Source organism: Haplochromis burtoni, unplaced genomic scaffold (assembly GCF_018398535.1).
Source record: "Haplochromis burtoni strain Fernald_Lab_line unplaced genomic scaffold, NCSU_Asbu1 Contig_42, whole genome shotgun sequence".
In the NCBI taxonomy this organism is placed as follows: domain Eukaryota; kingdom Metazoa; phylum Chordata; class Actinopteri; order Cichliformes; family Cichlidae; genus Haplochromis; species Haplochromis burtoni.
The window spans coordinates 1,377,576-1,399,578 of NW_024582403.1; the positions used below are offsets into that span (position 1 = coordinate 1,377,576).

Here is a 22,003-nt window from a genome sequence, read left to right on the forward strand (position 1 = left end):
TCAAAAAAAGACCTTATGATGAAAAGGGATAATGTCAAATGATACACAAAGTGCAACAGAGGGGGGGAAAGACCTCTGGGGTCCATACTGTATGTGGAAGTTATCTCGTAGCAGTTATCAGATCGTTTTTAGAGCCACTAGTTTAAAGGATATGTGTAATATCTGCACTGATTTAAGCACAACTTTTAAAACATTAACACAACCCTAAGCCTTTGAAGTATGAAATAATACGAACACGCTGTTATACTAACTTTACCGATCGTTTTAACACACATGGCTCCCTTTTTGTGCTTTTCCGCTGAATTTAGCGCATCTGTAGCTGCCGAGACAAGTGTAGTTTGATCTGTAGCTTGCATGAGAGAAAACATGCTCTTGACATCCAACACCCATCATCAAGGAGGTGAGCAGATTGTATTGGACACAGATTGATTGCCCTTGAAATCCAGCAAAATTGCTTAGCTTGTAACAAGTTTTATTTACTACATTAAATTATCATTAAAATGCTATTAGCGCACTTAGTTGATTTCCATTATGAACAACACATCTATGGTGAGAGAGGCACAAAGTGGTGGGTGGGTCGGTGGGTGGGTGCGGAGGGGTTATGGTAGGGACTCGTGTAAGGAGGGCAGTGGAGGAAAGCGGGAGGAGAGATGAGAGGAGGGAGGAGAAATGAAGAGAGGATACACGAGACGAGAGGTGAGACAGGAAGGATGGAGGCGACGAGAGAGCAGTGGGAGATGAATATTAAGCAGCCGTAGTGATTAGGGTGGTGCTGCAGAGTGGCACTGTGACAGTGACATTGTCTGCCATTGGCAGCCTCTGCCATGGCGATTCACTGGAACCTGCTTCATTTGGGCCATAATTAGCTTAACTGTTCAGAGAGTGAAAAATTCATCATCGCTTTGAATCTTGTTAATTGGGAGAGCCATCTGCATTAATAGAGGCCATTTGGATGCTCCGTATTTAAGTATGCATGCGCCAGTGTGTGTGTGCATTCACAGGTATGTATGCATGTGCACGAATGTGTGTAGGGTAGAAGAGCAGAGTTTTGCATCCACTTACTGGAGGGGCTGATGGACTCGAAACTTTTCCAGTTTTTATCATTGAAGCAGCAAAATAAGCTCCTTAAAAACGATAAGGACCTCCGAACATCGCTGGCAGCAAGGAATTTAACAGTCAAGACCTACCAGCGTATCTTATCGTACAGCTAACTGACAATGTATGAACACCCAGATGGGTGAAGGTATGGGTGGTGCTTCATCAATGTGTGCAAAGACCAAAGGCAGAATTGCTAAAGTACCAAGTTGATGTCACACCTGCAATAACTTCTGAAATGAACAAAGCAGCAGAGATGGCAATGAAGGCTCTTGCATATTTTACTTGACTATATATATATATAAATACTCTGCATGGTGTAAATAGGTGGTACACAGATAAAACTACCAAACTGCTCTAAATGAAAAACACAAATAACTCCTTCACCCACAGTCACAACAACAGCACGAACGAGAATCGATTAGAAAAGCATAAGCTCAACTCTTTTGTTACTTAGTTAATTGTTTCCCATAATGAGAAAAACCTTCCCTGCCTTTGGGGAGAAAATATTGCAGGATAAGCGAAATAACTCGGTTTAGTGCAAAGGGAATTAAAGTCAATATATCGCATCAGTCGGTGATGGACAAAATTAATATAGGGCCTGATCAACAATACTGAAAATGTTAACTGCTGCATGTGTGCTCAAATTTCCATCGTAATTGTGACGAGCTGCAACAAGGATCGGGATGTATTTCTTCTGTCTGCCGGCGCGGGAAAGATTTACAGCAGCAGCGGTGATGGTCAGATACTGCTGCAAGCGATAAGAAATTAAGACTAATGTCCATTTATTTTCTCGCGCTGTGGCTGAAGCCAAACCGCCATGACAGCGAACAACAAGAAGCTGGCGTGGAGAGACTCAAAATCCTATAATCAAGTCCTGAGCGTTGGGTTTAGACTTTTAGTTGGTGGCCAGTGTGCCGTTAAATCTAGTTCAGTCTGGGTGGATGTGCTTTGTGGACTGTGTTTCATATTCAGCAATAAAACATGCCACTATTCGTCCTTCCTCTAAACCCAGTGTGTACGTGTTTATGATCGTGGAAACAAACCTTGTTACTCTGAGGTAACATATGCACACGGCGCACCCACTCTGAACTTCCCCTTCCACGAGGCAAATGCGGTTATATTTCCCCATTCAAAACACTAACAATGTCATAAAGAGAATGCATTACTGCCACCTATTATGCAGAGCTGCTGCGTGCACCATGTCTGCATTAAATTCAAAAGGTGAACACGATGAATCAGACAATGTTCCAAGAAGCTCCATAAAAGCACCGAAATGACCATATTCATTAGACTGTGTGTGTGACATAAATACAATATGTCTCCCTCTATACTGCAGTGTGTGAGGAGTACATGGTGTTTATGCGACAGAGAGCCAGGCTGCAGAGCCCAGCCCAGTCTGGACGGACTCAGCCCAGCCCAGCTCGACCCAGCCAGCACTAATCCATCATCACCACTACTGAATCATCACGCTGCCAATAAAGAAAGGCAGCAATACATTATAGACATGTGGCAGGCTTTAGCGATAATGACATTGAGAAGTCCTCTCGGGCTGTAGGAAAAGCCTGGGCGCGTGACACACTTGCTTACAGAGGCAATAATGTATGGAAATGCTTCAGTGTGCAAGACAAGAGAGAGGGACAGGGAGAAATGAAGGAGGTGCAGTCTGTATATAAAGAAAGGAGGCACTCTTCCCATCAGTTTCTATTGTGGACTATACAAAAAGGAGGACATTCAGAGACAATGTTCGTTTTAGATTCATTTGCAAAAAAAAAGAGCTATCTTACAATCAGTCTGATGTGTCAACACCCCATTTCTGTGTTATCTCGGTCTATACATCTCAGCTGTTAATGCAATAGGGTTTGTACAAGTGTTAGAGACAGAGCTGCCAATCATCGGCATGTCATGTGGCACAGTGCAGCTTGAATCACCCTGTTATGTCGTTTATGATATTGAAAACATTGTGCGTTAATCCCACATGCACTAAACTTAGAATAAAAGTGCAAAACGTACAGGCGAGTGGATTGATCTGTGTGGTGACGGAAGTCCATTACACAGCCTGTGACGATGGAAAACTAATGTAAGGTAAGATGTGAAAAGGCACAAAGAACTTAAACGGTAACACACCTCTGTGAAGCTACACATCACACTTTCATCCTCCGCCTCTGTCTGGAAATCTCTCAGTCTTAGTTGTGTTAAACTCGTGGGTGACATGTTGCAAACGTAAATCTCTGGTATTGTATGACCAACTTAAATTTAAAAATGTCTCTTTTTCCATTTAAATTAAAAGTTGGTTAGGTTTCTGTGTGCTGAAGAATTTGCATTAGCAAAGGGTCATTCAGGTTTTATGAGAATCACTCCGCACACACAGCCCCCAATTTGAAAATGGAGAAACTCTTTTGACATCAATTATGTGCTGCTGCGGCGTAAAAATAACACCTTTAAGACTCAAACTAAGTTTACACCTCAAGATATGGGAAATTTTTAACCTTGATTCAGTTTAGTTTACCTCCAACCTCTGAAAATGTGCCAGTGAACAACACGGTAACCAAGAGGCAACTTCCAGAGGTGAAAAATGAATCCAATGTGGAAGTGACATCAACTGCAGGTGTCGCTAGAGGATGGCTGCAAATGAAAGTTAATTCCTACAGACTTCCATGTTAAAATTCCCAACTTCCCACCATTAAAACCCCAAAAGGTTTGGGCTCAGTCAATAATTTTGACTGGGGTGACTTTACGACTGACATGTTTCTCTATTGGAGTTTCTTTTATCTGGAAACATAATACCAACACTGAAACTCCAACTGTGAAGCTCAAAATTGATGGGTGACATCAAAGTGGCTACATCAAGATTTCAGAGGTTTATGGATGTAGTTAAATTGGACATGCAGATGGTTGATGTGACAGAGGAGTATGCTAGGAAGAGATGGAGGCAGATGATCCATTGTAGCGACCCCTAAAAGGGTCAGTTGAAAGAAGAAGAAGAAGGAGGGGGATTTCACTGCAGTTTCTTTGCTGTAGGTTCTGAAAGCTGCATGCAAAAAATCCCCCCAAAAACCTAAAATGAAGAACCCATCTGCTTCCAGCAGGATAAAGCACCATGTCACAAACTCAGCTCATCTCAAACTGGTTTTGTGAATATGACACTTGTACTCATATGGCCTCCTCAGTCACCAGATCTCAATCGAATAGAGCACCTTTGGCATGTAGTGGAGCGGGAGACTCGTATTAGGGATGTGCCGCCAACCAATCTGTAGACAGGCTGCGATCATGTCAATATGGACCAAAGCTTCTGAGGAATCCCTCCAGCATCTAACTGAATCCATGCCACGAAAAGTAAGGCAGTTCTGAGGTTCAACGGTGGACCAACCCTGTAGTACATCTATCTATCTCCCCATTTCTCTTCTACGAAGTGGGATCACAGGGTATTCACCACATTCTTCTCCCCAACCAAACTTTCCAGATCCTGCTGAGGGATTCTGAGGCATTTCCAGGCCAGACTGGAAATATAATCTCTCCAGCAGTTTCTTGGCTCACCCAAAACACTTACAAGGGTAGTCGCCCCAGGAAGGATCTTAACCAGATGCCTGAACCACCTCAACTAGCTACTTTTGATGAGCAGGAGCAGCAGCTCTACTCCAAGATTCCTCCGGAGGTTTGAGCCCAACCACCCTTCAGAGGAAACTCATTTCGGCCGACTCCTTCAGTCACCACCCAGATTTCATGACCATAGGTGAGGGATGCAACATAAATAAGCGCTATACAAATACAGGCCATTTACCAAATCAGTGGGTAAATTGAAAACTTTGGTTTTTTGGCTCATCACCATCTCAACAGTCCAGTATAATGCCCACATTGCTGCCGATGATTCACCAGCTCACGCTCCACCTTTCCATCGCTTGTGTATAACACCCCAAGATACTTGAACTTGTTTGGTCTAGGTGGCCTGCCTCTCAAGGAGCTTTCCAGTTTTCCAGATTTTATGTGGGTGCATGGACCAAACTGGTTTAGTGATGCTGCTAGCATGCATAAAAACAAACTCTTCACATCAAAAAATAAAAAAATTAATAAATATAAAATGAAGAAAGGGCTGTAACAAGGATTGGGATGCATTTCTTCAGTCTTATCTAACAGTTTCCCCCAAAGGAAGATGAGCAAAAAAACCCAAAACAAACAAAAACCCAGCCAACCAAACAAACAAACAAACAAAAAAAAAACCCCCAAAAAACCACAGACACAAGGTTTGTGCTGATAGAATAAAAGTCTCAATTTTATTTCTGTTTATCTATACATTAAACAGGTGTTCCTGAATGCAGCAAGAGAAAACACAGAACAGGATGCTAAGCGTCAAAGACTTGCTCGCATAGCAGAGGTGTGGCCGGTTTAGCAAAGACATGTACACTCTCTATCGCATATACTTATAACATTTTCTGAAAATGTAGGGTTGCCTCTGGGAGGCTATAATAATGAGGGAGTGTCAACTCCAAAAGTCTTGAAATTCTTTTCACATTATCATACCAACTGGAAATACTCCATACAGTAATAACCCTGTCTTTCCCTAATGATCACTGCAATGCGTTTATACCTAATACAGACAGGTAGATATCCAAGCAGCCCTGTATAGCTCACTTAATACAAGTATGAAAATGTCATTAATAGGTCTGTATGGATTTGTCATGTCGCCGTTGTCCCCTTTAACTCAATCTCGAGGCCCAGTTTTCCATCTCCGCAGTTGGCCCTCTACCCGACAGTGATGTGGTACCAGGTAAGTAACTCAACACCTGCATAGGAATTCAATTACACACAAACTCCCTGGGTCAATACCCTGGACCAGAGCAAAGCTTACAATTGAACTATTATTAAAACAGTCCAACGAATGGCTTAAGTGCTTCCGTGAAAACGACTGCTGTGTATCTGAACACACGCTCTTCCCACAGTAGAGAGGTACCAGCACATTTCATGTTCACCAGCACGGTTGGAAATGAAAACAATAACCATCAGTAAGAACATAGAAACATACTGAAAAGGGACACAACCCTTTTCTCTCAATAAAAGAAACAAAAACAAAACAACAGAAAAACACTTTGGTGCAGAAAAGATTCCATTGGTACAGGGTAAAAGAAAATATAATGCACTTTGTATAATTACTCACAGTAAGTCAATCGTTAATACTTTCTTACACTAAATGCATAATTTTAACATTTAAATTACATTTAAGTGAGGGTGAGGGAAAAAGCGATGCAACAGGGGAATCACAGATAATTATTCGAGAGGACAGGAACGTCGACAAAAAACAGTCTTCGTGAATATACCCTGATCGCATTTTTGGCATGGTCCAAATTTTAGAAGTTGACACATTCCTCTACGTGGGTATTTTGTCATTTCATCCCTCTTCTAGAACACAATCTGAGGTTAACATGGACTCAAACTTAACGTGTGGTTTTGTTTTTTGCTGAGGACCTCTTCTACTCCATCGTCCCAGTCTGACTGAGATTTCCTGCGTGGCATGCGACCAGTGAACAGTGGCTTCCTCTAACTTTCACATCGTCGACATCTGAGTGTGAGCTAATAATCATCTATTATCTATAGTGTAACCTGATCTAATCAGTAAAAATGCATATTTCCGAAAATACACTGCAACAATGTAAATTGATAGACAACAGGTGCTAAAAGCAGATGCATCCATTTGAAATCGGCAACTTCTGAGGTACTTCTGAAACTCACAGCTGAGGATATAATCACTATCTACAATATTTGGATGGATAGCATATAGTTGATACAGTAAAAGCAGGGTTATCGATTTTTGTGAAATATTTTGGCTTTAGAATTCGAGTAAGCTGAGGGGATAGTGGCGGTTGACACACCTGAATAAAACATAGCCGTATGACGATAAAAACATAGAAAAACAGCACCATTTGAGGTCCGATAGATCAGTTTTCGAACTGTTTGCTGGTAGCACCGTCAACCAGTAAAAATCTCAGAATGCAATACAGAGACAGAACACAACCACTGATCAACTGCACAACATAGCAAAGAGCGAAGATATATATTCGGAGACGACCCCTCACACAGACACCCCTTTACAGCAGCATCTTTAAGCAGGTAATAAAACTGATTTCCTCCTAAGAATGATATTTGTGTACTGAGGTGTTTTACAAGTTTTTAATATGCTGTACATGTTGAGAGTAACCAGGTATACCTTTTCCTATAGATTTTCTTTTTTAATATACACACATAGTTTACAGTCACTGACAAACAAACACCAGAGTAACAATGAGGTAGGACGGTGAAGTTAGATGAAGTAGAACCGGTTTGTGGATTGTATACAAATTTTCTGATAACTGTAATAAAAATATAGGCCTAACTATGTGTTCCTCTCCGTTTTCTCATTTTAAACCAAGTCTGACACTGTATCTGTGGCTCAAACGTGTGTCTCGTGTACACCTAGCTCCGAAAACAGTGGCACCACCGAGCCATTTATCTTGTTCCGCACAGTGAAGCTAAAACCAGATCGCTTTTTCCTTAATCAAACTGTCAAAAAGCAACCCAAAGCTCCTTCCCTTCTGCAGCTTAAACAGGTGTTTACAACATAAGCCAAAACAACAGCGAGGAGGACAGGATCGTCCACATGAATGTCAGGAGAGAAAAGAACTAAAGGTGGCATAAAAAGACGATCGCAAAGCCGCCACGGTTACGTTTCCTGCCTATCACTACTTAAGTGTAACGGTGAAAGCACCGACTGGTCTGGTGTCGTGACGCAAAGCCAAAATTAGTGGCTCTGCTTGTGAATAAAACGGTACAGTATGTTACTGATATGCTGCTAAAAACCCAAACCGCTCTTCTGCAAGTGACTCGGTACATTTGATAAAGAACGGCCTTGCCTTTACAGATTAAGCCAAATCTGGGTTAAAAACATACAGTCCTTCCATACAGCTTTCATCCTTTGAAGGTGGTTTTAGTTAAAGGATTAGGCTTAATGGCCATCCAGGAAACAGGCCTTAACATTTTTGATGATGTAATAGCTCTATTAATGGTCTTTCTTTAAGCATCATTTTAACCACACCCCTCCCATTTTGGCATAAACAACAAAGAAACAAACACAAATACAATACACAACAATGTCTTAGAATTTTAGCAAAGGTACTTTGCACAGCAGAAATCTTTTCTTTTAAAATGCACAGCCTAGCGCACATAAACCTTTGTACAGGGAAAAACAAAACGAGAAATCAGAGGGAAATTTCGAGGGAACCCCCTCAAACAGTATATCAATAACACATCGCCGTTATAAGGTGGCGCTTTACGCTCGGTTACTGTGGCCGGGGCCATTTTTTAAAAATTTGTTTTGTTTGTGCAAACCCTGCTGATTCTAAACCCCGTCTTTAGCTCGATCTCAGCATTCAATACTTTGGCTCACGATTACCACTCATTTGTAAAAAATACACTATTATCTCTATAGGAGTCATATTTATACATTACCAGCATCAGGTTAAAGCGCATATTCCAGTCAGCTTGCACATTTCATTGGTCAGTTTTTATACTGGCGAATCACATTTTGCAGATAGTAGTAGTTATCAATTTTCTAACTAAGTTTTTTTCTTTTAAACCGTTTCTTTTCGAGACCATGACGGAGTTGCAGATTAAACTATTGAGATAATTTAACTTACTGAAATGCAGTTTTTTTTAAAGAAACCTGTTAAATCTATTAGGGCTGCCCCTGACCAAAGATCTTCCTAGCTGAACAGTTTTTGTGACCGTGATCTAATTAATCCAAAACATATTTTCTAATGTGTTTTGTCAAGCACGACAAAGTGGTTTGAAAGCTGAGACAGAACATTGTAAGTAACACCATTACCACCATGCTACATACCAGAGAAAAAAAATTATACAAACTCATGGACGAAGCGTTCTGCCTGTTACAGACAGCAGCAAAGGAGGTAATTATTCTGATTGTGCTGCAATCACCAGTAAGCAGACTGTCTAAAGACGGCGACCATGCCAAGCGGCCAACATTCGCCTACTTGCATATTTGAAACAAAAACCAATGTTTGAGGTTGATGACTGACAGACAAATATTTATCTGTCACCTTCCTACGCTTTGGATTTTGTGTGTGAAAAAAAGCGAGAGAAAAAAAAAGTTTCCATGAGTGACTGACACTTCCTGTAAAGTGAGTGTTTCCTTTTCAGGTCGACCAAGAATGTTCCGACTCCTGGAGGGGTGGGGGGTGGGGCAGCCCTAAAGTCTATCAAGCATGTTAGCGGCAAATCTGACAAATGAATCAAAATGTACCAAAACTCATTCTTGCCATAATAAACCATAAAAAAATGTCTTAAGGTGCTTCATGATAATACAATGATTGTTAGGCCTTAATCTATGAGGACATGTTTGTTTGTTTTTTTAATTAAAAAATAAAATAAAAATAAAGGACAAATACCACAAAAACATTTCTTTAAAATCGAAGAATTTGCCCATTTAAAGTGCATTCAATGTAAATGATTTGTGTTGATCTAACTACTGCATCTCAACCGTTGGAGCGCAATGGTTTAACAATACAGAATTTTATCATACTATGGCGTGATCATCAGGTAGATCCTAAGTGAGGTTTGCCAAATAACAGATATAGTAAATATAACGTATGGGCTCGGCTGAAATCGGGTGTTAAGAAAAGCCTCGTCTCATTTTCCAGAGATCGCTTTGGCTAAGAGAGAGGGATACTTTTTCTTTTTCTTTTTAAAACATATGTTTGTAGACTCAGCTGATCTAAGTTCGATTACAACGTCAAGCTTAAAGCCAACAATTCATATAAAAAAATTTAAAAAAGTGTACAAAGAAACACAAGAAATTGATAGGTAACGTGGAATTACAACATCAATTTGCTAAACCAAACTTGTCCAGAAGCTTGAAACTGTAACGAGACTACAAACTGAAATATCAATGTTTGGTGGAAAATAATAATAATAAAGAGTTGCTTATGTACACTGAAATAAAGTAGCTTAAGAAAAGGCTGATCTGAACTTTTGAAATAACAAAAAACCGAGACGGACGATATGATACAGAAAAATAAATCAACAGACAAACGAGAATCTAGACTGTGAGGAGGAGAAAGGCTTGATGAGCAGCTCTGCAGTAGATTCACAGTTAGCCACAGCTAGGTCACAGTTGAGATTTCAATCTGCAGCGTTTAGTTCCAGCCTGCAGATTGCCACCCAAGCCATTTTGGATCAAAAAGAAAAAAGAAAGTGTGTGTGTGTATACATAGATATACACACACACACACAGAACAGAAGAGGAGAATAAAAACATGAAAGAACAAGAAAGAGACTAAATTTTAAAAGTTCTGATGGCATAGCTCAGGGAAAGTTGTCACTGGAGCAACCTTACTCTAATTCCCCAGTGGCGTGCCTTAAACAAGAGGGGGTTATTATGGGGTTCAGCAGGGCCAGACAGCTTCAGCAGCAAAATAGTATCCCAGACAGCTTTACCCGTAGCTAACACCGCTTCCACAAGACGATGACCAGAGCTGTGCCTCGATTTTCATCCGGGTAGCGGTCCGGCTCAGCCAAACTTAATGGTGTGAACTACACAGAAAATAGTACCTGGCCACCTCGTACATTCTCACAGCAAAGTGCAGATGAAGCGTCGTGACTTCAGCTTACAATACATTTACAATCACAGCATACTAGAAAACCCAGGAGCTTATCAGTGCCTGGTGATTGCCAGATCCATTTAAGGCCTTTCTAGGTCTCAACATGCCTGTACCACTGCAACTCAACAGTCAAGTTTCCTTAAAGTAACACACAGATATCCGATCAAAACGTCTCCTGTGCTCCCTCGTGGATGGCAAATATTCATAAAGATTAACATTAAAAAAACATAAAAAACAAATACAGCATTCTAGAGACTCGACAGAGTCCCATTAAATCTCAGTAAGCTGTCTTTATAATAAAGTTATACGGTTAAGTGGGAGCACACGCCCATAATTAATCTCTTTAGGAGCAACAGAATCTCTGCTGCAAAATGAAATATGGCTGTTACTAATTAAGACTTGTGCATTTGAGACCCTGATGTCCCATTCTATGCAGTAAGTACCAACCGCACCAACTCCCAGCAGTTATTGAGTAGTCACCATAACAGTCAACCTCTCACGCATCTAAGCTCTAATGCAAACTAGCATCATTCGTTCGCCCAGGGAAATAATCTCTTACTTTTTAAAAGTTCAAGGACTCAACAATTATGTTCTGACACAGAACAATAAAGTAATAATCACACCTAATTTCTCTTTTGACACACATGCACAAACCTCAAGAATCTGCATCTCTGTACCAATGCCACTGCAAAGCTTATAAAAACACTCACACCAGCCTATGTCAAGCTAGCTCACATGTTCAGTTTCTAACCACTGGGTAAAGCTGTCTGTTGGCCAATTAGAAAAGCGGGCTCACAGAAATGTGATGATGGTTCTTTACGGAGGGGCGGGCGAAGGGGCCTCTTTGTTTTAACATTTCAAATAACAACCAATCCGATGTGCCAAAGTAATACGACCGCTCCTGAAATGGTTACAGCATCCCCCGACAACCCATATCAAGTCCCCTCAATATCCTGCAGACCACGCGGGGCAGAAGGCGCTGGCGTGACAGTTGATCACTATATGCCATCGTAGGTGAAGTTCTCCATCTTGACTGTCTGTCTGATGAGCAGCTTGGACTCCCGCCGCTCCTCATTCTTGATGGACTTGTTGATGTCCATTATCTTTTCACAAATGTATTTGTTCACTTTGGACAATCTCTGCGTTATCTCTGCACTGTCGGCTGTCTCTTGAGACACTCTGTCGTAGAGACACTCTGGGGAAGGAGCGAGTGTGAGTAATCAGACCACATCAAATTAAAAGCCGCTCATTTTGGCCTCGCCTTAAGGCTAAAGAATTTACCTATACTAAAACATTTTTGCAACTGGTCCAAAGAAGGGTTTGTCAAACGTTTGAAATATACATTTTAAAGAAAAAGGAAAAGTTTGTCTTACCTCTGACAATCTTCAGCTTGCTGGGTGACAGTGGAGGTTTAGGCAAGGCATCTTTTTTCTTTTTAGTGGCCACTCCAGTGACACTGCGGTTTTTGAGGGTTTCTGTGCCCCAGATCATTACAGCCAGGTTCTTTGTGAACTTAGAATCTCCCTGGGTCCGCTGCAGCTGGTGCCATTTCTCTTCTTCCACCCAGATCCCACCACCAAGGTGTACCTAGAGACGTAAAACAAAGGTTTGTGAAAAGCACAACTGGAAACTACTTCTTCTGCATCTACAGCTCATTATACAACAAACAGTATGTTGTCACCGGCACGGTGTCAGGATTTATTGTTGTGACACTCAACTAGTTTTATTAATTTTTAGTCAACAGAAGACAAAGTAGATATCCGTGTTTTAGATAAAGAACATTACAGCTTCACATCTATTCAACTGTTTGTTTGTGGGAAAAAAAGTGGGAATAACCCAGATCTTCGAGGATCAAACGTCAGTTACACTGTGACTCTTTACAGGTCGAATTTGGAAGACACAGCAATTGCATTTTGAGTCAGATATGGTTGAACAGAAATGTTCATAGCTCTTGACCAAAAGAGAAAAAACAAGACAAACGGGAAAGCATGAAGACAACTTAAAAAAAAGAAACATCTGTCTTTCATGATTTGGGGCAGAAAAATATTTTTTCTGTAAAAATAACAAACTTGCATGTATAATTGAACTCACCCAAATTTCCAATAGCTGTGAAATTTGTAAAACTATTATAAAATTATAAAAGTTACATATTATTGTTGTGAAATGAAAGGTGTCCCTAATGTATTTTAGGTGCATAAATGCTATAAATGGGTCCTTTTAGCCCACTGGTAGGTTGATTGCTAAGCAACATGATGTAATAATATATCATGCATAATATTAGTGGACAGTGGATATAATATGATGATAAGCTATTGTCATGAAGTCAAAAATCACACAATGCTTTTATAATGTGATATAGGTGAATAAATGCTACAAATTAGTTATTTTAGACCGTTGGTAGGTGGTTGCTAGGCAACATCATGACATCAGGCTCTTGTATTCAGCCCTGAAAACTTCTCTAAGGAGGTCAGTCATTACATCGGGCCGCTCGCCGGCAATATCAAACCCTCTGCTAAAGACCTGCTATTATTTTTACCAGCGTTTGAAACCTCACATCTCAGAGCTCATCTACTCGTGTTTCTTCCATCCAAGAAACATTAGAAAAATCAAACCTTTACTGCCATCCAATGATTTGGAACTTTTAGTACAAACATACATCCTCCTCAGCCTGTTTTCAACTGATCCCAAATGCAGTAGCTAGGCTGCTTACAAAAATTAGCAGGCCCTTACACATCACCCCTTTTTTAAATTTAATATGATATAAAGTCCGACGTGGCAAAGCTTCTGCATATATATCTGAGCTACTGACAGCAGTAGGCCTCTGCGATCATCTGATCAGGGTCTCCTAACTGTTCTGTGCTCTTATTTTAAATCCAGAGGGGACTGCTGTTTTGAGTTTGTAGTCCAAAAACTTTGGAACAGCTTTCCTCAACCTTTCACTGATTTTAAATGACTGCTTACTTTTAAAACGTAAGCTTTTCCTTAATCATTTCCCCAAAATATTTTCAAAATATAATGAAGAAGATGTGTGTGTGTGTGTTTGCAGCTTGATGGTGCTTTACTTTTTCTTGTGTCTTGTGGTGTAATCTCAGCGATTTTGTACAGACTAGTAAAATTCTGGTAGTGTGAAGACAAACAGAGTACATGCTAATTATAGCAGGACACATTCAGCTTTCACCTCCCGCTTAGACTAAATCAAACTTTCCAAGAAGGGTCACTTTCACCCTCTAGGATACGTAAACAAGCTCTGGTCACTATCTTCTTGTAGCACGGATTACCTTCATTACAAACTTAGGCTGTGGCTCTTTACACAGTCACTGTACATTGCGTAAGCCTGGACCAAACACTTCAAGCTGATTGCCAGCCATGGCAGACTGCCCTGGTCTTCTAGGTGAGCTACTGTACCGGAGGGGCTGCATATGTGACTCTCGTTCCCTTCCCTACTCTCTTATCACCGTAAAGTCTTTAGGCTAGCATCCAAAAGGCTTTTCCCTGTGCAGCTAATGTGCTTTAGGCCCCCGGCCAGCAGACAAGCTTTTTACTGCCCTCGAGGTAGAAAAAGCCTCTTCTTTTTCTTCTTTTTCCACGACCCCTCCCCACCCTTTCCAGCGCACTCTCAGTAGGGTTAACCTGTCAGTCACTTTAAATTCCTCTCGTGCAAATAATTAATATGGGGTCCCTCATGTAGGACAGTTCTAATTTGCAAGTGTTCTTCACGCTTGAAGTGGCTGCAGGCCCCAGAGCTTGTACTACCAATTCCCCCCCTGTCATCAGCGACAGGACGCTGGTTGAGTTACAGCAGTGGGGGCAGTAAAGAACCCTAACAGGCTAATAAACACCGACGATGCTGGCTGCGCTTGCAGGAACAATAATAATCTTCTCAACCTTGTTTACCTGCAAGGGTAAGGCAGCTAGGGGAAAGGACTGATCAACAATGACAGCATGTTCCCAGATTCACGGGTGTTAAGAGGAAACGCAGCACTTCCTGTAAAATCAGGATACTGTTCACAGCCACCCACAAGGAAAAATGAAAGGGGACCAAATGAGTCGAAGCTCTCAAAATTGGTTATTAAGATACCATCATAGTCAGAGTTTTAGCGCCCTTTCTACTCTACACTATAAATTAGAAGTTCACTTAAATATGTGCAAACATAATTGAAAAAACAGGCCTGTTGACTACTGAGTGAACTTCAAGAACAATTCTTTTTCCTACATTAGAAAATATGAAATTAACTGGACTATGCTAACAGCCTTGCAATCACTTTTATGACATCAGTTTGAATTTTCGTGCACAAGATCCTCTTGTTTTCACTTTGCTTTAAAGACAGATTTATGCAGCCATGAAACAGCACAGACAAGAAATTACACAAATTAATAATAAAAGTTTTCTTCGTGTACTAGTTGGAGCGAAAATGGAAAACTGGAAATGCAATTAAATACGCAGCAATTCTTAGCTCGGAGAAACGTACCTTGCCGTCGTTGCAGGTGTATACTGTTCTAGGTGAGGGTGAGTAGCTGGAACTGGTGTTGGCTTCTTCTCTGCACGTCTCCTGGGCCTCAACAATAGGTTCAACCACTTCAGCCTTGATTGTCTGGGTGCCATTGTCATGCATAGGCTCTAGGAGATAAAGGAGACGTTAACAATTATGGAGATAAAAGCAACGACAAACCTCTGTTTTCACTTAACGCAACTTGGCGAAACTAAAACATGCTAAAATACAGTGGAAACGAGGGAAAAAATGCTAGGTGTAAACAGCTACTAGCACCTGAATTCTTACAGTAGTGAGGGGTTTTTTGCCTTCACCGCTGGAGCAGTGCCCACCTGCTTGTTTGCTTGCTATGCGCCTTGGGCACAGGCTTGCCTGTGCCTTGTGACAGGCAGTTATTTTAGCCCAGTAACTAAGCTGGCTTGGTGGCTGGCCACGCTAAGCTCCAATGTAGCTGATGAGTTTTAATATCGGTCAGCGCACTCCATCCACTGCCTGACAGCACCCCAGGGTGCTTTAATCTTTAGCCTGTCCATTAGATGGTCTAGCCAGTAGCTGGGCGCCTCTGTTCAGATCTGCAGGGGGTCTGAGGTTAAGACCAGCATCTGGCAGAGCTCGAGTATGTACAGCACTGTGCACTGCAATGACACCACTTTTAATCACACAACCAAAGTGCATTTTATTCAACTTCCAGTACTGGATTTACCACTTCAGCAATAGACCTGTTAAAATCCCTTTGGATTATAATCTCTCTCCACATGTATACATCATTCCCCAAAGGTTTCTTCAGTTTTTATCTTATCCTGATTCTGGCAGAAACCAGTCCTGTTATGGTAATTATGATCAATCTGTATGGGACACTGGGTTATACAAACTGTATCTGATTTAAATGTAAGCTTAGTGCTTTTCTTTAGGCTTATCTGATATAATTGTGTGTCTAATATTCCTAAATCAAAATAACATTAGTCCAGGACCATCACTTTGTTTGGACTTTAGAACTTTTGTACTGTGAGAGAAAGACATAATAAATACTTAGTGGGTGGTGGGAGAAGCAAAAGAGGGACAAGGTACTGTTGGATGAATGGGTCACATGAGCCTCACCCAACAGACTGGGGTTCAAGCCTTGTGTGAAATCAAAACGTAGTTTTCCCACCGGTGCTTTGTCCTCGTCTCTCTTTTCCTCTTTCCTCACATCCAGTTGTTCGCAATAGACAGCTGCCCCTCCCTGAACCAGAGCTCTCTTCCAGTTAAAAGGGTGTTCTTCCTTCCCGCCCTCACCAATTTCTTGCTCAAAGAGGATCGTCTGGTTCTTTCTCTAATATTGTAAGGGCTTATCTAGCAGCAACAGCGACAATAATAGAATGTGCACATTTATGGCACCCATATACAGTAACCAAAATCAAACTTAAAGACACCTATAAAGTAGGTAGGACTCTCGTTTTATAAAAGAATCAGTTCTTAAGCAGATTAACTGACTGACACTCAGCCATCATCATCATCACCATCCAAGAAGCTTCTTTAGTTCTGAACTGAAGAAGCTTCCCGGATGAGAGAACCTGAGAACCTTCACAGACATTCATCTTTACACTTTTTTTGTTTTTTTGCACATAATTGCAAAAAAAAATTATTGTCGGCATTTGTCATCCAGACCTTGTCAGGAGAGAGATGGTAAAATTACTGTGCTGTGTGGACATAAAGTGAACACTAAACTTAATATCTATCCTCACGCTTGCTGCTAAACTCCTTCCACTGAAATTGTGGCTTTATTGCTGTTCAGATGTTTCTGTATAAGAAACACTTCACTTGTCAGTTTCCTTACTATATATGTATTCATTTTAAATATAAACGTTTTCTTTAACAACTGACGAGGTTAAAGTTCACTAATCAACTTTGTGGTACTGGTAACTGGTTTGTTGGCTTGTGTGTGGGTGCTACTGGTCTCTCACCGCTGCCCAGTCTCATGAGAAGTACGTCTTGCAGTCTCCTGTTGAAGTCCCTCAGTTCTTTGACTTCTGTCAGCAAGCTGCCATATTCCTTGAGCTTCTTGGCTTGCTGCACCAACTGTCTGCGGGTTCTCTCCAACTCCTGCTGTAGCCTCCTCATCTCCTCCTCCTGCTGCCTATAGCTGTGAACCAGCTCCTCGTACAGAACTCTGGGAACAACAGCGGCAGCCACCTCAGGCACACAATCCGTGTCCACCGCCAAATGCTGCTGTTGCTGCTGGTGATGATGTCGCTGATGCTCTGCCTCCATATCATCATCTTCGTCATCTGCATCCTCTCCCACCTCAGCCAGCCGGTCCTCATCCAGGTCCTCCTCGCCCTCCATACAAGAGCTGGCTGCATTTCTCTCTAGGCGAGCCACTACCGCCGCTAGGCTTTTGGATGAGTTAGAAAGGGGGCGTCCATGGTCCTGTGACAGGGCCTGAGGAGAGTAAGAACTCAATTTAGAGACGAAATAGGTTGGCAAAATAAAATCTGACCTATATTTAAAAAAATATGTCATGGACTTTGAGAACTCTGGTGTTAGGCCTGTTAAAATATTTATTCATATGTACAAGTATTCCCACAAAGTCGATTCTGTTCATCCGGACATAGTGTTGCCATTAGGAGACACACTTCATCAATCATCCAATCAACTTCTTCAGTCTCAACTTTGAAAACGCTGCATCCAGAAGAACATAATTTATTTTCTGGGATTTTCTTACCCAGACGATTGAGCATGCATCAAGATAGTATTGTGTAAAATTCTTTGCTGTGACTCTGACTAAATATATGACTGACGCCACTCAAAACAGAAGAAAAATATTACGTAAAACCACAAATCTGTCTGAAATGACACGACAGGCAGACTTCAAACTGTTTGTTTTGACATGCGAATCTCAATAGGAAATGGGAGGACAGGAGTCACAGAGTTCTTTGATGAGCCGCTCAGAGGATTTGTCTGTGAAAGGGCAGCTGTCCAGAGTGCTGAATTTGTGTTAATCCAGCATATGGTAAAAATAGTGTGGGGGATTTGGGGTGTCAGCCAAGTTTATGAAAATGTGACGTATCATTGATAGATATATTTAGATATCAGAGCATCGCTGCAAAAAATTTACATGTGAAGTTATACATGCTCCCATACTTGGAGTGTTGATGTGGCCTTTTTCCACTACTTAACTTTTTTGGGTTTTCTCTGACACAGTAAAAGGCAAAGCTTGAGTAATTTTTCTATTTGAAAGATGACATTTAATGCAATTAGTTTTAATGTAAAGTACCCTCAAATGCATGTCACGGACCCAGTGTGATAGACTATCATGATACTACTAACATAAACAAGTCTAAACACCTTTTGATTTAGATCATTTATACATGATTGACGGTATAAATGATGCAATATGTGTGCATTGCAGCAGACACATATGTTTGCTGCAATGCCCAACAACCACAGTGTACCTCTGATCTTCCTACCTTTTTATGCCTGAGTGGCATTCTTTCCTCTCCAAAATTGTTCTCGATGGAGTTTCCTGAATTCTTCGTGGACATCTTGGGAATTTTCATCTTCTTTTGTGTTATACTGTCTTCAAATTCTTCTACTGTATCTGTGAGCCCCGGAAATAGAAGCAAGAATAAACTCGTAAAAGTCCCTAAAAAGTTGCATGAATTTTCAAAGTATGCTTTTCAAAGTATCTACGGAAGTGCTCTCATCTGTATTGGTTAGCCTCTCCATTCTGCCTCATCAAGGCGACTTTAGCATTAAATGAGGTAGGAATGTAAGCATGTCAGAGGACTGCGGTACAAATGGTCCTGGGCTGGCGACATTGTACAGATCTCCCAGCTCAGACAGATCAGACTCGGGGATTAGTGATGTAGCTAAAGATCGTGCATAGAAAACGACCGTGAACAAACATTTCTACAACTCCAAATAAACACGAGCAAAAGCATTTCACCTGCACACTTCATCACATTTGCACGATAAACCTACATGAAACGGCTGCGATGCTGACATGTTACTGACAGGTTGCTGTATGTAGTCTGCAACGACTGCAGCACCGCAACCCCTCTGTGGCACGAATCTGCCGATAAGAAAGCTAACATGCAGACTGCAGCCCACCAAAGCCGCCGGATTGGCATCTCAACTACATTTGAGAGCCTCAAAAATAATGACAGATCAGTCACCGGCTGTCAAATATGTTTATAATACGGTGACAGCCTTGCGTCTGTACGTCGGCAGTAGCATGCTAACACGGAACGAATACAAACCAAGCAAGCTAGCAAGCGTTAGCTTCATGTTGTAAACAACCGTTGTGAGTCGCTAACGTTACATGCCACGTATTTAGCGACACAACCAATACTACCCAACCCAAACAAGAGGGGTAACTTAAGAGACACGGCGCAGTAAGTGTAAAGAACATATAAAACACCGACAACAAGGTATGACTACATACCAAACTTATCTTAGCATATCTAACTAGCATATCTAGCTAGCCACAGCCGAGGACGTTGTTGTTGCTATCGGTGTCAGATTCCAGCTGATCACGTCCTGACAGATCGGGTCAAAAAAAGGAAAAAGAAAACACTTGGTTTGACACATTCCTGAGTTTCGCGCACATCAGCGTTACTTGGTCAGACGGCGAAAAGAAGCGTTAAAAAAGACAAAATCTCCTGCGTTAGGAGGACAACTTACCTGCAAGGGCAAGGATCTGTGCTTCGCACGGCTGGCCTGCGCTGCCATTCTCTTCAGTTCTGTGAACCAGATACACCTTCTGATTATCAAAATCTGTTTTGTGCAGAGGTCTGAAATCTTCCACATTTGAAACGGGTAACGCGTAGCACATATCGTCTTCAAAGAATCTAATAAAAGCATACATTATTTACTTCTCTTTGGTCCTGCACTTTGGATATGGTTGACAGTTTTTCCTCACAAAGTATTAAAAAAATATACACATAGGGGGGTTGGGGATGTTGTCTGCGCTCGGCTACTCTTGCCTGGTCCACATCACCAGGGTAGATCATCAAGGCATAAGTAATAGACATGATTTTAACTGTGCTGTTAGAAAGTGCTCGGGTGCGAAGGTATTCAAAAGCAACAATTATTTTTTTATTAATTTTAAAATTGCTCAAATAAATATTTATATTTAAAATATTTGTAACTTTTTATGATTTGTCATCTCATTCATTTAGGCACCTCTGGTATTTCACTCTGTCTTCTAACTGTTTCAGAAAAGCCATCAAGATGATTACCTGCTTGGTTAGACTTTATTGGTCTCTGTGTGCTTTCCTGCGTTTCCTGGTGTATACTTCTCATCTGTTCCTTGTATAACACCCAAAACACTTAAGGCCAGCTGACAGAAATGAACTCTTTGTTATTGTAAGACAGCCAGGTGGTTATACAACAGGATGGATTTCTCTCAGTTGGTACTCTAATGGAGGGCACCACAGTCGATAAATGACACTAACAATTTCGTTCTGCTTGGGCTGCTGTAATTGAAAAGTAACTGATGCAGAACTATATAGAGGCTCCCCCCCCCCCTCACACACACACACACGTCTGATATTTCATTTCATAGTTTCAGGCATTTAGTTTAGTTGTGATTAGGCCTCTTTCAAATGCCAGCTTCCCCGTGATGTTTGTTCACTCTCCTGTGTGACCCGTCCCTGAGTCTGTTGATGTATACAAGAACATTTCCAAACAAACAAAGAAACGACAATAACTCTGAAAAACATATTACGTCGCCTCTCATTTTGTTGCAGTTATTGGAGCAGCACTTGAAACTCTTTTCAGTGCAGAGTTACATCTGCCAGTTATTGATTTGAGAGACCAGCTCGTTTCACTTTTCTGTGAAGAATCCATAAGCTGAACTGTCAAAGCTGAACACATTCCTTATACATTTACAAAAGCTGAATTCTTCCACATTTTAAAGCGAATGGACCGACAGTTATTTAGAAGGCTGAGGCTGAGGCAGAGGTATCTTGCGTGTCTACACTAAGTGGAGCAGTCTGGCACACCCGGCAAAATAAAACAGGAATGGGAGTGATAGACGAGAGATTTGAGCAAGTTCTCAACAAGTTGAACAAGGGATTATTGTTAATCTGAGCTTCTGTTCAGTGGCTCTCCCGTCCTTAAAGCTGGGCCCTTCAGCATAAGGCGGGTCAGTTTCTGGAGCATCTCCAGTGTTTAAAACCTCACGATATCATTCCTGCTGCCTGGAGAAGCTAAATGAAAATGTAAACAATTTTTTCAACAAAGGTGCCCCCGTTCAGAGAAACGATGAGCATACCTTAAATACTGTAAACACAAGAAATAGATGTGCAGCAGTAATAAAACAGGACACAAATGCAGCAATCCACTAAAGACTGTGGTTTAAAACATGAGATCAATAATTGAGAATTTGCGGTATGTGTGTCATGTTTCTGACTGGTGTAATAAGATTTATTGTAACTGTTGCCAGTCTCAATTACCAATATATTGCAGACCCAATAAATGTACAACACCGTATTGATTTAGTTCTAAATATATAAAAGCACAAACTACCACGGTCAACCTACACAGGTGTTTTTACTTTTTTCACCTTCTGATAACCAGCTGGATGTAAAAGGACAAGCAATCATCATCAGCAACAACAGCTACATCATCCAAATATTTTTTCCTTTCTAGAAGAAAGAAAAATTGCTGCCTACAGTACTCCCCCCGGCCCCCCACCCCACCCGATAATCCTTTTCACATCTGAAGCTTATTAGATTCTGAATTCTGTCTTTCATAAACTTATTTAAGACAAATGTTCTTGTCTGGTTT

At 41.2% G+C, this 22,003-nt stretch overlaps 2 protein-coding genes across 3 annotated transcripts in view; both read right to left on the reverse strand.

The window, feature by feature from the left end:
• Positions 1-22,003, reverse strand: part of agbl4 (AGBL carboxypeptidase 4) — a 335,409-nt gene that overhangs the window by 59,961 nt on the left and 253,445 nt on the right. The window lies entirely within an intron of this gene.
• On the reverse strand, positions 697-20,264 carry bend5 (BEN domain containing 5). 2 transcript variants are annotated; one of them, XM_042220081.1, is made up of 7 exons: positions 20,077-20,233; positions 19,895-19,953; positions 18,679-18,809; positions 17,173-17,650; positions 15,209-15,357; positions 12,113-12,326; positions 697-11,934 (listed from the first exon to the last, which is right to left on the reverse strand). In XM_042220081.1, the coding sequence occupies exons 3-7, from the start codon at positions 18,766-18,768 to the stop codon at positions 11,738-11,740; spliced, it is 1,128 nt and encodes a 375-aa protein (XP_042076015.1). In that variant the 5' UTR covers positions 18,769-18,809; positions 19,895-19,953; positions 20,077-20,233; the 3' UTR covers positions 697-11,737. The 2 variants fall into 2 exon arrangements, with proteins under 2 accessions (XP_042076015.1, XP_005920815.2); XM_005920753.3 differs by having other exon boundaries at positions 698-11,934; positions 19,895-20,264.

What these genes read in the sequence shown, in the direction of transcription:
- bend5 (XM_005920753.3), bottom strand. Translation starts at nt 20,078, where the DNA reads ATGTATGCTTTTATTAGATTCTTTGAAGACGATATGTGCTACGCGTTA. An exon ending in ACACCTGCAACGACGGCAAG is followed by an intron (nt 12,327 to 15,208) that starts GTACGTTTCTCC and finishes TTACGTCTCTAG; the next exon opens with GTACACCTTGGTGGTGGGAT. An exon ending in CAAGCTGAAGATTGTCAGAG is followed by an intron (nt 11,935 to 12,112) that starts GTAAGACAAACT and finishes CTCCTTCCCCAG; the next exon opens with AGTGTCTCTACGACAGAGTG.